At 23.1% G+C, this 14,807-nt stretch overlaps 2 protein-coding genes across 4 annotated transcripts in view; one reads left to right on the top strand and one right to left on the bottom strand.

Annotated features, from left to right (window-relative positions):
* Nucleotides 1–864: 864 nt before the first annotated feature.
* On the bottom strand, nt 865–4,076 carry LOC129607631 (elongation of very long chain fatty acids protein 7-like). Its single transcript, XM_055518738.1, has 5 exons — nt 3,999–4,076; nt 3,676–3,866; nt 2,910–3,156; nt 2,697–2,830; nt 865–1,029 (listed from the first exon to the last, which is right to left on the bottom strand). Exons 1-5 carry the CDS (start codon nt 4,054–4,056, stop codon nt 865–867), a joined length of 795 nt encoding a protein of 264 aa, XP_055374713.1. The 5' UTR covers nt 4,057–4,076.
* Nucleotides 4,077–6,003: 1,927 nt separating this feature from the next.
* LOC129614342 (adiponectin receptor protein-like) overlaps nt 6,004–14,807 on the top strand; it is a 39,221-nt gene continuing 30,417 nt past the window's right edge. For all 3 annotated transcript variants that reach the window (XR_008697375.1, XM_055528922.1, XM_055528910.1), the window contains exons 1-2: nt 6,004–6,187; nt 13,770–14,395. Coding sequence is in view for 2 of the 3 variants with exons in the window: in XM_055528922.1 (XP_055384897.1) it covers nt 13,886–14,395 (510 nt within the window). In the remaining variant the exon portion in view is untranslated. The remainder of the gene's footprint in view (nt 6,188–13,769; nt 14,396–14,807) is intronic.

The following is a 14,807-nucleotide window of genomic DNA, read 5'->3' as shown; positions in this document are numbered from 1 at the left end:
AAGAGGTAATAAAAGCTATTTTCGATTAACGGTAAAAATATTTCAAATTAAAAATTTTTAATTAATTTTCATATTTCAAATTAAACTTTCCATTTTACTTCACTGCTATAATTGATGAGAATATTATAGACTATAGGTATATAGTCTATAATATTCTTGATATATGGGTCATTAGTAATCGTACGCTTAATGACGGCCTAGTGATTCACAGGGTAGTGACTTCAACCAACTAAGCCTAATCATTTAAAACAAGTGTCTATGTTTGTTTTTAAGAAAAAAAAATTATAAAATACAGATTATTCCATATAGTGGTGCGTTGGCATATACTAACATCTAGCACATTGTTAGTAAGGAAAAAATGCATCATAAAATACAAAATAGGCCTCTATCGCAACCGGTTCAAAATAGGGGCTTAAATAATTAAAGATAAAATTTTTTTTTTGGTTATTTTTATTAAAAATATCTAGGTTATATAGCTTAGACATGCAAGTTAATAGACCAAGCATTTCAGAAAATTCAGCTTTACGCAAGTCTAAGAAATTTTGTGTAACACTAAAAAATTAATAAAAGAGCTAACAGTAAATTATTTGTTAATACTCGTAAACTTAGTAAGTAAATTAAATTTTGAAAATAAATCCAAAGTTTTTATTAAAATTACAGTATTAATAAGGCAATTACGTTACAAAATCAAAACAGGTATAACGTTGAGCTTTAGTATACTGTGTTCATTTCAAAATTCTGAAATTATTTGTATAAGGATAATAAAATAAAATATTGTTTTTTTAAAAATTTCTTTATTTTGTTTTTTCTTTCATTTTAGGACAAACACATTTTGTTGCTAATAAATTAATCAAAATACTGGGATTAATTCGTTTTTCTTCTATAATATGATTTAATATAAAAATCAGTGAACATTATCATCAAAAATAAATTTTGAGGAACTACAAAAATTGCTCCCCATTTTGGATAGCCGCAATCTGGTACTATTATTAATGCCGTAAAACAAGCACATATTAAAAAGAATTGAACCTAAAAAGAAAATACAAAATTAATAAATTATTTTACAATTAATTTAGTTACTTTCATTAGTCTGATTGTATTAAATTTAAATCAAGAATTAAGGAGCATTTGTTTATAAATCCTATATTTTGAAAATCAGTACTAGCGTTGTAATATTGTTATAGAAATTATTTTTATAAAATGGTATTGTCGATCAATCTTTATTGTAAGTCTGTGTTAGAAAATTAGCGCTCTTTTTTCTTTAAAGAATAATAACGCTGTTAGATCTTTTTAACAAATAAAAAACAAATACATAAACTTAAAAATATTTTCAAATATTATGCAAAGCATAGCAATATTTAAAAATTCAAACTATATAATGGTGATCATTAAATTGATGTTAGCAAAAATTGAACGAAAGGTTTTAGAGTTTTATAATGTCGAACGCTAGAAAACATAATGTACGAAAAAGATTCCTATTATTTTCAAATATATTTATTTCAGAAATTTGATTTCCATTGTTTAAGAAAAATTTTTATTATATTGGTTGAAGCGAAATTTTTCGACCTTTCTATACTACACCCTATAAAAGCATATACGCACTACCAAATAATTGAGCACATACCTATTATGCGTAAACTATTTTTAGTAAAAATGAAATAAATACTACATTTACAAATATTTATGCAAATTTTTTAGTGTTTAATCTAGAATTATACAATTTATGTACATTATAATAAAATCACAAAATTAACCTTTGGAAAAAAATGTGGTAGTCCTATAAGAATTTTAAATGATTTTGATTACTGAATAAAAAATCAATCAATAATTTTGGAGCCTAAAAATATCTATATATATACATATATATAACCTGAAAGTCTTGTTCTCTTTATGTATATATTTAATTCTTTAATATATAATACATATGAATTTTATTATTGTTTTTTTATATATAATAAAATAATTTTAAAAAAACCTTTGGTACTCTGGAATTATTACAAGTCTAGCTTTTCACATAATTTAGTTTTATGAGAACTGTTTAATTTATAGAGTTTAATTCAACTGCTTGAATAGATAAAATAAGGTTTTGTTGAATCTTGGGTTTTATTTGAACATATTCTAATATAACACTAATTATAGCTTGTTTCCGTTTATATTGTATAAGAGTGCATTTTCATAGAAGAAAAGGAAGAGAATTTCGGTTACTTTTAATAAGTAACCAAAACTTTTATTATTAAATTGAAAATTTAAGTAAAACTACAATTAGATACACTTCGCTTATTTAATTAAATAAAATCAAAATAACATTATTTAATTTAAATTTAAAGTAAAATGAAATTCAATGAAATTAATCTATTGCAAAACTTATGACATCCCTAATTGCTGAAGACATTTTAAACACTGTTTTTTTAGCTCAATTTTTTTAGTTTTCTACTTTTAATGTATATAGAGGAATTTTAAAACCTCTGAAATAAAAACTATTTATCATAATAAACCTAAGAAATTTATGTAAACTATTTTACATTAACGTAAATATTGCATTTTGTATATTACATATGTATAAACAAAATTATAAATTAATTATTAATGAAAATGAAAACCATTTACAGGTTAAAAATTACCTTAATTTACCTCATTATTCATTTTTTAAAAATTACAATTTACATAATTTACATAATGAAATATTGAGAGCTTACAATTTGCATTTGTGTTAAATATTTCTTCCACCAAATATTCTTTTCATTTGGATTTAAAACAGCATATAAATAATATGAATACATAATAACGTGAATGAAAGTATTTAAAAATCCGGTGAAAACTGTTTGACCACCTTAAAAGTAAAAACAAAAAATATTATTAAATTCAATTAGAATTGTGCGTATATTAAAATTAATATTTTATATAAATACCTGGATAGACTTTACATGCTGACCAGGCTAAAGCTAATACTCCAGCATGATGATAAACATGTAAAAATGTTATTTGTTTATTTTTTTTCCTTAGAACGAAAAATACTGTATCTAAACAATCGAAAAATTTTATTAGAACATATGAATGAACACCATCTGCAATTATCATTGCTGAACCCGATGTTGATGTATCAACTGGTTGACATGTAAAACTATATCCTCCAAGTCCATATGTATACCTAAAAGCCTTAAAAATTGAAAAGAAATTATTTTTTGTAAAATTAGATAAATTTATGTAAAAAAAATTGTATTATGGGGCGTTGCAATATCTAAATTATATTTTAATGTTTAAAATTCGAATAACTATATAAAATTTTGTTTCGTCTTAGTACCTCTTACTAAAAATTATATTAGAATATATAGAGTCCTATACAAACAGTTTTTTTGAAAAATTGCAAGAAAAAGAAGAGGTAACAATAGAACCTTAGTGAAATTACATTTCGGAATCTTACTTCGTAAATGTAATAATTTTGTATAACTTTGTATAGAAATTGGTTATATAATATATTTGGTATTTCGTTCTTAAAATTTACCCCGTTACTAGTGAACATTCTTAAACAACATTCAAAAAATCTAGCATATTTTTCATATTTTAACCATTTTGTGTTATTGGGTTATATTATATTAAAATAATATAAAATTTAGATACAACCGATTCATTAAGTATAAAAACAATTTTAAATAAGTTATACTTAAAACTACTTACCTTAATAAATAATTCTAAATTCCAAGCAATTTGAATAATATTGTATAAAATTATCAATCTATCTACTTCAAATGGTTTACGATCTTTCATAAACTTTTGACCCCAGTCAAGAACAAATTTTAAATATAAAAATATAAATATAAGAACTGGTATCGGACTTCCCATTAAAAATTTATCATTCATCCGTGGATCTTCATATTTTCATATAAAATTAAAAATTACTATTAATTTTTGTTTTTTTTTTTTTCGTTTTTAATTTTGTGTTTTAATAATTTTTAATATTTTATATTATGATTACATTAATCACTAATAAATTTCCTTACCGCTGTTTGTTTCAAAAAAATAAATATATTTATCATATAATAATTTTAATAAATACATTTTATTTGTGTATATATATATTTAAAATATTTTATGGTTTTAAAAAGGCTCTATTCCAAAATAAACATTAAGTTTTCTAATTCTTCTTTGAGATTATTATTTAGAGTGCAGCTGAACCGTTTCCGTAATGAACTAATCACAAACGATTCGTAATTGAAACTAATCGAATAGGTGAATGAATTAAATTTACAAGTGGATAAGACATTCGTTCTATAAAGTAAATTTTTGTAGGTATATACGTACATATATATATATAGCTAAATGAATATAAAATAAAATTAATTATTTAAATTATGTACTTTCTTTGAAAATTATATCATTACATTTTGTTTTTTAAAAATTAAAATAATATTCTATGAAGCTTTTAAAAACGAACGAAAAAATTGTTTGTAAAATTTGGCTTTTATACAGTAGTACCAGTAGCCGTAATGGTAAAACAATATTTTAATATTAATAATAACAAAAATAATAATTACGTAGGAATTTTTAATTATAGGTGCATAAAAAGAACATTAATACATACATATTTATATAGTACGTTGCTTTTGTTGGAATATAAATAATTGTTTTGTTCGAAATATGAATTTAAATATTGGAAATTTGACGTTCATTATTATATACATATGTACATGCTCATACACTTGGGAACTACTACTATTTCTTAGTGGATATCCAAGTTTGATATTATTGTCACTCAAGTGCTTCATATCATACATATCATAAGAATCATATGATTATTAGATCAGATCAAATTACGATATAAATGATTGTAGATCATCCTATTTCTGATTTATTTATCCTTATTTTACTTTTTATTATTTTAGAATTAACTAGCCTTAAAGACTTGGATTAAAGATATGAAACATTTCAAATTATTAATTTTCTTTTTATCTTGGGAAAATGTAAAAATGTAATTTTTGCTATTTGTTTTGTAAACAACCGAAACAAAAAAATATTCTCATTTATTAATATTTTTACATAATATGTATAACCGAATATACCAACATAAAGTAAGAAATGAAAAAAACAAAATAAAAATTTATTTACCTACATTAGCTTTGCATGAAAACCATCGATAACTGTATATTAATGAATGTCAGTATTTTTAACAAAATCTGTAATAGTTAAGCTTACTAGTCCTATAACATCACAGTTGATAATATAATAATTTATTCTCCGTTTTATAGTTTACCATCCATTTTTGTTTCTTATTTTATAAAGATTTGGTTTAAGTTTGATTCGTCGGTCTTAATTGTTACTTTCTTTGCAAATGTGTTAATATATTGTGTGCGTCTGCTTGTCCTCTTTGCACATTGAAGTAAAAAGTACTGCAAGGAAAATAGTTTTCTTTCTACATTCCACAATTCAGAATCGAGTATCACTTATTATTGTTTTTAAAGTTTATTAAAGACTCAAACCTAAATACCTTACATAAAATTTTGAAGTTAAAAAACTGAACGACTACCTTAACGACATCTAGTGTAAAATATATCCGAACTTTAAATTTTTTCTATACTATTAAAATAAAATTTAATGTTATAAATATTAGTAAAACAAAATTTTATATTTTATACTGAAGGTGTACCATTGTTATATCTCTCAGTTTCATTACTTTAATTTTTCATCTACGTTTCGTTCATTTTTCCAAAAAACTAAATTGCGGTTTTATAATAGTTAAATTTGAGTCATCTTTTTGAATTCACATTTTTGTAAGATAAATCTTTTATATCGTACTGATTTTTTAATTTGTGTTATTACTTTATTAATACATAAAATCATACAGAGCGACAGCACTGTTTCTCACTTGTACAGAATTGTTTTTAATTTGCCATTTTTTATTTCTTTTTTGACAATTATTTTAGTTTGACGTCTATAAAAAATTTTCGAGTATCGTCATTACAATTAATTTTTTTGACTTTCTTTATTTTTCATAGAAAAAATGTGACAGTAGTGTCGCGGATTTAAACTACTATTGTTCAAAATTAATGTCGACTAAAAGTGAAAAAGAACAAAAAGAAAAAAAAAAAAATTATTTAACCTAATAAAGAGGAAAAAATTGTTGTTTTTTTTTATAAGAAGAATAAATAAATTAATAATTATTTAATGAACTTTTGACAAATATTTTATTGAAGTAAGTGTATTTATAATTTCAAAAAAGAAATGAATTTTTAATTAAAGTAATTATAATGCACCTAGTATCTAAGGGCATTGCTGTAATTGTGAAAAAATGAATTTCGTTATTTTTTGCTAAATATAAAATTTAATTAAACGTAAAAGCCATTAAGCTCGAGTATAATTGATTGTAGAAATTATTTCTAATTTAATTATTAATTTAATTCATTTTAAAATTATGCAATGTAATGAAAGCATTTACTTGGTAAATTTTCTTTCAGAAAATAAAATTTGCAATAAAAACTGCACTACGCCTTTACGTTAAAAATTTTTATGAACCCAAAATATTTTCTTTTTTTGGTTTAATTTTTTGTAAAACTATTTGTTTTACTTTATCAAAGTGGAAATTTTTTTAATTGCAAAAATTTTACCTAATAATTTATATATGTAACTATGTAAATGTGTAAATGTATATGCTGGTGTACATAATTGTACATAAATATGTACCACAACTAACTACGTCGTGTATAGCACATAACCGTGGTATAAGTATACGTAGCCATATGCAAATATACATTAGTTGAGGTTACGGAGTCTGCTATTGCAATAACTTTCATTGAATGGTTTTATTTGGTTTCTAAAATACGTACATACATATAAATTAATTGGTCAGAAATCCTAATTTTGAATTAGTTACCAAATTTGGCATTAAAGCCAAAAAAATTACACTTTAGGTAGGTGCCATAGGTATACCAAGTTACTTTTTACATATGCAAATAGACATGCCTATTAATATAAAGTACATGTTCTTATAGGTTCATGCACTTGAGTCAATATCCTTTGGAATTCCCTACCAACCTGTTATGAGCATATTTATTGCAATAATATTCTAAGTAACGGATAGAAAATGTATCTACGCTTGTATGACGAATATTGTAATTTTTAACCTTTTTCTATCATCACAATCCGTTGATTTTGGTAATATGTATGCCAATATAATATACGAGTAGATCTAACACATATTATTTGTATTTATTTTGGGGATGACTGCCTTATGAGCATGTTTGTACACAAATATATTCAAAGGAGTAGTAGGTACAAAGGTTAAAAAAATATTTCGTTGCTCTTAAAAATTATGTTTTAATAATTGTTTCTGCACTCGTTTCTGCATATGTAAATATGAGTATATAGCTTCTAAGAAATTTATTTATTAAAGGTAGTATATAGAAGACCCTAAATCTCATATTAAATTGGTATGTATTTCATATAATCTACCATATCAAGAGAAAATAACGCTGATACCAAATGAAAATAGTATTTTGGGAAGCTTAGCATAAGAAGTAGGTACAATAGTTATTAACTTATAAAACATTTTTATATATTTTAATAGTAATTTAATTTTAGTTTGATCCGGTAGAAAAAATTTGATCTGAACTAGGTAACTGCTTATGTAGGCGAAAATAAATTCCAAATAACACATGTTAGAATTTAAGGAACATAAAGAAGATATATCAAATTGACGTATCAGTTTAGTTTACATAGGTCTGTTCCATTTACCTAATATCTTTGTAATAGTGACTTCTGATGCTGACAAAAGTATTAGAATTAATAAATCAAATTAATAAATTCAAATTCAAAACAAAAAAAGGCAAAATACCTATATTGTTACATGTGAATGCCGTCCTTGTTCCTAATAAACGTATTGCTCGAGAATTATTGAATCTTTCAATGTTTCAAAGAAAAATTAGTTAGACATTTTAGAAAACCTCAACTATAATGGAAAATTATACCCACCAAATTTTTATAGTGTTTAAATTAGAATAAATTAGAAACGTGCTTAGTGCATAGGTACATTTCATTTTAGAATTTAATATTTAACTGAGATATGTAGGATAATTTATTTTATTTTTTTATTGTTGTATACAATTACTAAAACAAAACAAAATTGTGCAATCTTTGTTATATGAAAACTTTTTTTTTTTAAATTGCTTTCTATTATACCAGAGTTTGAAACAACTATAACTAACGGTATATATTTATAGCTCCATATACATATTCCAATTGTGAATAAATATATGTATTTTAGTAGCAAATTTTATTTAAGGTATTTTTGATGTTCCATCCTCCAAGTAATTTCTTTTGACATTGAACTTACATAATTATTTTAATAAACTTTTATGTTATTGTTGAATCATATTAAGTGTGATACTACTTAACCATTGAATTTCTTAAATTACGTATGTTAAAAATGTATATATATACATCTAAGTATCTGTTGCGCGATTTGAATAAAAACATTATAGGTATATAATTGTATAAAAGTATATAAGATTGTCGCAATTTATTTAAGATACAAAACAAGATAAATATTTTTTATAATAATAATTGTTTAACCTATAAGATTTATAAACGCTTTTGATATGCTATACTTTTATTTATTATATATATATATGCTTCTATATAATGCTATATATCATAAAAGCTTTTTAGTTTTTATTTTGATAGTAAATAGCTATTAAAGTATATTGACAGTAAATATCTTACGTATCGCTTAAAAAGTTTATAAGTATTTTAAACGTAAATTATTTTTAAGTGATTGGCGCAAGTTTGCATTTGTTAAATCAAAATGATTTTCATATATGTTGGCTCAGGGGATATATAGGGAACTTAATTATTTGTTTGATGGTATGTTTTTATTTACTATTTATAATAGTTTTGCATAAAGTTTCAGTTGGTATCGTTCTATTTATTTATAATATTGAGTTAAATAAATTTGATATTACTTATGTGTGTATAGAAAATTTTCTAGCAATGGATTTGATTCTCCTTTCCGGAGTGCTTTTGGATTTATAATTTCATCTTTATTTCATCTTGAATCGACAAGCGTAATTGTTGTTTTCATCTTTAAAAATTTTCATTAGATCAAATTAATCAAGTCCATAGGTTTTAAAATTGCAGCAATTGTGATTTGTTATATATTTAATAAAGAATCGGATGTTTCATAAATAATTTTTTAATAACTACTAAATCCTGTTTAGTTTTAAAGTTATTCCAGATTATCTGTAATTTTAAATAAAAATTTTTAAGCATAACAATATTTGAAAATTCCAAAATTATCTAACATTACTTCAATTTTTTTTTTATTTCATGGCCTCATTTTTATTAGTTATTTTACAGTTTTTTTTATACGTTTTTATTTTTGTCTTGATTCAAACTTTCGAATTAAAAAAAATTTATTTCTCTTTTCATTTTATTGTAGTTATAGCGTTTTTGTTGATAAGATGAAGGTTAATAAAGTTTACGGAAACTTAGTAATTTGTTATCATTTTAAAATATATTAATAAATATTGCATAGTTTAAATTGAAGTAAAAGAAAATTTTAGTTTAAAATTTTAGTTTAGGTTAAAATTTTGTATTACAAATGCATGCTTGTTTTATGAATGTGAATTAAATATATTAGTAATTAATGCTGCCGATGGTACCAATATTATGACAAATTTGAAATTCTTAAGTTTTTATTATTAATTTTAGATCAAAAATTTTGGACCTCTTAAATTTTTTTTATTAAAGTTTAAAACTTTTTTATATTTTGTTTAATTTTTAGTTTAGGTGTGTTTTAACTCGGCATAAAATTCAAATAGGAACACAAAATACTTATATGTAAATGTAAAGTTTATTTAAATAGGATTAAAATTATTGCAACTATAACGAGTTTTTATATTTTCAATATTTTACACAAAAAAATAATTTTTGTTTTAAACGTGACATATAATTAATTAATGGAATGAAAGCTTAACTTATATTTATTTACATATGTACAAGCTAATACCTGTGAAATAAATTAAAAATGGGTATTAATTAAAATTCAAATTTATGCTAGTGAAAAAAATTCAAATTTGTGTATTAACAGTAAAATCCTCATTAGCTAAAGTCTTATGGCTTACTAACGTTCAATTTTAGTAAAACAAAAAGAATCTCGAATGTGTCTGTTAAGAGTTAAAATTTTATAATTATTATATAATTAATATTTTATTTATGTACACAAATATCAATAATCTTTTGCATTAAAAAATTTAAGTATTGCTGAAAAGATAATCAATTTATATACATATATTAAAAGCACGCAAGTACTTAGACGTTGTTAGTCTTCGCTCATACTTATATTTTAACATTAGAGTAATTTTTGAAGCGTATACTGTATCAACAATTACATATGTAGTCTTAGCTGTTACTTGTACCTATATTGTATACTTATAATTGTGCGTTTTTATTGTGTACTGTTTGTATTTATGTTTGTTTTTTGATCTCTCATACCAAAGTGCTTATGAACTTAAATTTGAATAAAATATATACCATACTTATGCAAATAAATAAATAGATAGAAATAGTAAAATAAAAAAAAAATAATAAATAAAATGAGAATATGTAGAGAAAAAAAACTAAATATACTTACGCATCTATGTTTGAATACTGAGGCAAAATACAAATATTAAATTTTAAAATCTGAAGAAAAAAAAGCTTTAACTATAATTTCTTTACCATTGATCATTGAAATTAGATCACGTTTTTTTTGGAACTTGTGAAAGAAATATGAAAATAAAAATAGAAATTTGGGAAACTGATTAGGTCACATAAGTGCTTGTAATTAAGCTTTTTCTTTTATAAAGAGTAGAAATAATTTGAATTTTTAGACTTACATAATAATATATGTGTTTACGCACACATTTTCAAAATAAATCCAGCACATTTAAAATGATTCGAAATCATAAAAATTATGCAACGCAAATAAAAATATAAACTAAACTCTAAGTAAAATAAGTAAGTTATATAAAAACTTGATCAAGAATATCTCGGAATTGTAAATAAATAATTGTAGAGGTTTTAATTAATTGTTACCTCTTTTTTGTTATGTAACTTTCTTTAGAAACATCAATTTATGTATGTATATTTATATTTTAAAAGCATTTTAAGAATTTTAAAGGGATTTTATAAAGAATGCTATATATGTTATTAGAGGTTAATTTTACATTCAGGGATTGGCAAATATTTAATACTAAAATACATCCTAAGTATAAAATATAAAATTAAATGATAGATTTTTCATGGTATGAATGATTCCAGGATTTGATTCCAAATGATTTTCTTAAAAAATTCTATAAAATATTTAAACAGTGATCAGGGTGTTAAAGAGTTGGTGTACGGTGAACTTATTCCGTTTTAAAATATAAAACCCACTCGTAATTATTTATAAAAATATACTCGTAATTATCTTAGTGTTACTAAAATAGCAACGAATTTTACTTATGCTGTAAGTACAAATATTTTTTTAGCACTTTTCCAAATATTTTTTGAAAAAAATTGCGTATTAGTTTCACCGTTCGTCCGTCCGTCGGTTCGTGGACACTTTTTGTTTACAAAACTTCTACACCCTTGAAGATAGAAAGCTGAAATTTAATACGTACATAGATCTTCACTAGAAACTTATTTCCGTAGAACAAAATTTTTACTTATCTCCCCCCTCTAGAAGTTGTACCTCCCCAAAACCCTAAAAATGACATTTTTTAACTAGCGCGGTATACTATAGTTAAACTTTAGAAAAACAAAATGGCCGTTCAAATTTACCGTTATCTAAAGTCCTTTTTTCCAAATTTTTGATGTCGTTTTTCTTTTAGACCCCAGCCTGTAGCAGCTTGAAATTTTAGGAGCTTTTAGACATTAACAAATTGTTCATTTCTTTTGAAGAAAATTTTTTTCCATCTCCACCCCCTCTCAAGTTATCGTCTCTTGAAATTTGTAAAATTTGAATTTTTGACACCTTATATTTCCGAAATCGCAAGCCTTTTCAAATTTCGATAAACGCAAAAAGCTAACGGTAAATTCCATAACATTAAAAAATATAATTATTTTTCTTAACTCACGCAATTAACCCTTAAAATCGAACAATATGTTGATCCATCTTTAAATTAATTTTTTGCTTTATTTCAGACTGCAAAAATCTTAGAAATAGTTTCGTAAATGAATGAAAATAATTTTAATGCTATGGTACATAGACTGTATTTAAAAGCAGAATTTTCACTTGTTGAAGGGAAAAGTGCTACAATACAAACCATTGGTTTGACCTAACTTTATTTTATTTATATGCGCCATGTACTCTGACATGCTGCAAATTTTTTTTCTGTGGTGTATTTATAAATAGAATTGTTTGATATATGAACTTTTTTAGAATTCAAATTGTTTGCATGCAGTGTTATTATTGTTTTTAATTTTTATCAAATGAAATACATGTTTAATTTTGATTTATGTAACTATAATATTTCTTTTTTATTTTAGTATGTAATAATAATTTCACCCAATACGAGTATTTAGGAAGGAACCAGGCTAGTTGGTTTAGTATAAAATAGTTAACTGTTTAAAACAAACTTTTATATTTATATTATGTACTCGTATTATACATAAAATAAAGCAGTACATGATTTTACATAATTTAATTTTAATTCTGAAAACCGATTAAGACATATTAACTTTTCTTTTTGTATTTGTTGTTCTTGTTATATATATTGTTCTGAATACGTATATGGAACTATAGAGTTTTATTTGGCCGATAATAGTTATTTAATAAAAATCGTTTGTCTAATTTTATTGTTTATCTAATTAATAAATTAAAGTTGTTGTTAATACATTAAAAAATAATAATCAAATTAGGTTTATTATACCACATACATTAATATTGTTATTCTTTGATATAATCGAACAAAGTACTTACTTAAATTGAATCAAACAATTTACTTTGTTTGATAAAACAAATTGTTGAACTCTCCTTTTATATATTTTTACAATATTAAACTTTTTATAGTACTAAATTAAAACTGTAGGAATTAATTTTTAAATACAAAACTTTGATAAGAATAAATGCAATATTGTGAATATGAATGAATATTGACGTGCAACGTATACTTCCTGTTTTCAAAATTTAAATGTATGAAATATATCAGTCAATATGTAAGGTGTAATTTAATTGTTTATGTTGTGTATAATGCCAACATTTTTCATAAGTATTTGAAGTGTGCTTAACTGATTCATCTTCATGTAATTATAAATTATATGCGATTACATATAAAAAATCATAAAAATAATTTTTATTAAAATTAGAAAATTTTATGAATTTTTGCCAAATTTTTCTACATTATAAATAAAATACGTATATAGTTAAATTTTTAATGCTTATTTCTCTAAATTTTTATATACTTATAAAAATAAAGAACAAAATTTCATTTTAATTTTATATGCATATAGCACTGATTTTAAATATTTATTTAAGTGAAATTAATTGAGTTAATTATTTAATACATAATAATATTTTAACTTTTTTCAATTGATTTCAACTATATAGCAATCGGTATGTATTTGTATAAAGTTTACTGCCTATATTTGTCAAAAATTCTGAGGAATGTGAGTGAACAAAGGTTTCCTCAAAATTTTAAAAAGAAAATATAAAAATATTTAAAAAAAAAACACCTTCACGTTCCATTAAAGTTAAGCAAAAAAAAACATCACTTTCCCTTTAAATTAATCTTATTTTATTAATTTCTCTTTTCTTTCAGATTTTAAAATTAGCTTAAAAAAATTTTGAATTTCAAAATAAGTTAAACAAAGTAAATAAGAAAACTTTAAGAATCAAATTTCTTAGAAATAAAAATCATTTAAAAATATTTTTGAAATGTCGTCGAAACAAAAACATGAAATAATTAAAGATCCAGCTGAACAATTGAATTTATTATCGGGAGAAATGGGAGTTACAAAAAATTTGGATATAAAAACTAAGGAAGAACTAAAATCATCCGGTATTGAAATAATAGACACCGATTCCGAAAATGAATTCGTACCATTAAATGTTATTAAAAATACATGGACAGAAAATAATTTAAATGATGAATCATCGATACCAGTTGATCTTAAATTAACTAATAGAAGTCCAACAAAACAATTTTATCATATTAGTAGAGATGGTGAAACTGATAATGATGATGATGATATATTCCATGATTTAGATGAAATGGTATTAAGAAAACGTCATCGTTGGTCAATCAATGATAGTGATTCATTTGATTTGAATAGTTTACCCAATCCACTAGAGGATATCTTAGATGATGAGGATGATGACTTGGAAGATGGTCCAGGTTGTCCATTACCATCGACACCAGATGATACAACATTGATAGAATCAGAGGTAAATGTTATTTAAAATATAATAAAATTTTTTATAATAATAATTAAGTATGAATAAGTTTAGCATTTTTTTTATTTTAATTGAACAAATGGAACAAAATTCAAACTCATAATGACAACACATACATATGTATATGTATACAATAGTCTAGAAATCTAATTACTTAAAATAGTTTATAAATGAGTCAAATTAAAAAGTTAACAAAATTATACAATCAAGTCTGATTATATTTTTTATGAAAGGCCAAATATGAGTGAGAATACTATTTTGAATCAATCAACCTCATCCCAATTATAGTGATGTTAGCCATTGCATTCAGAACCATATTTCTACTATTGAAATATACATTCATAATACTTAACCATGATAAAAAAAAATATATTGCCAAAAAACAATGCTTAAGTAATGCTTA

This window comes from Condylostylus longicornis, unplaced genomic scaffold (assembly GCF_029603195.1).
Source record: "Condylostylus longicornis isolate FDR11 unplaced genomic scaffold, ASM2960319v2 ptg000004l, whole genome shotgun sequence".
Classification (NCBI taxonomy): domain Eukaryota; kingdom Metazoa; phylum Arthropoda; class Insecta; order Diptera; family Dolichopodidae; genus Condylostylus; species Condylostylus longicornis.
Note: the sequence above shows the minus strand (reverse complement) of the source record. Positions and strands in the feature narration are given on the sequence as shown.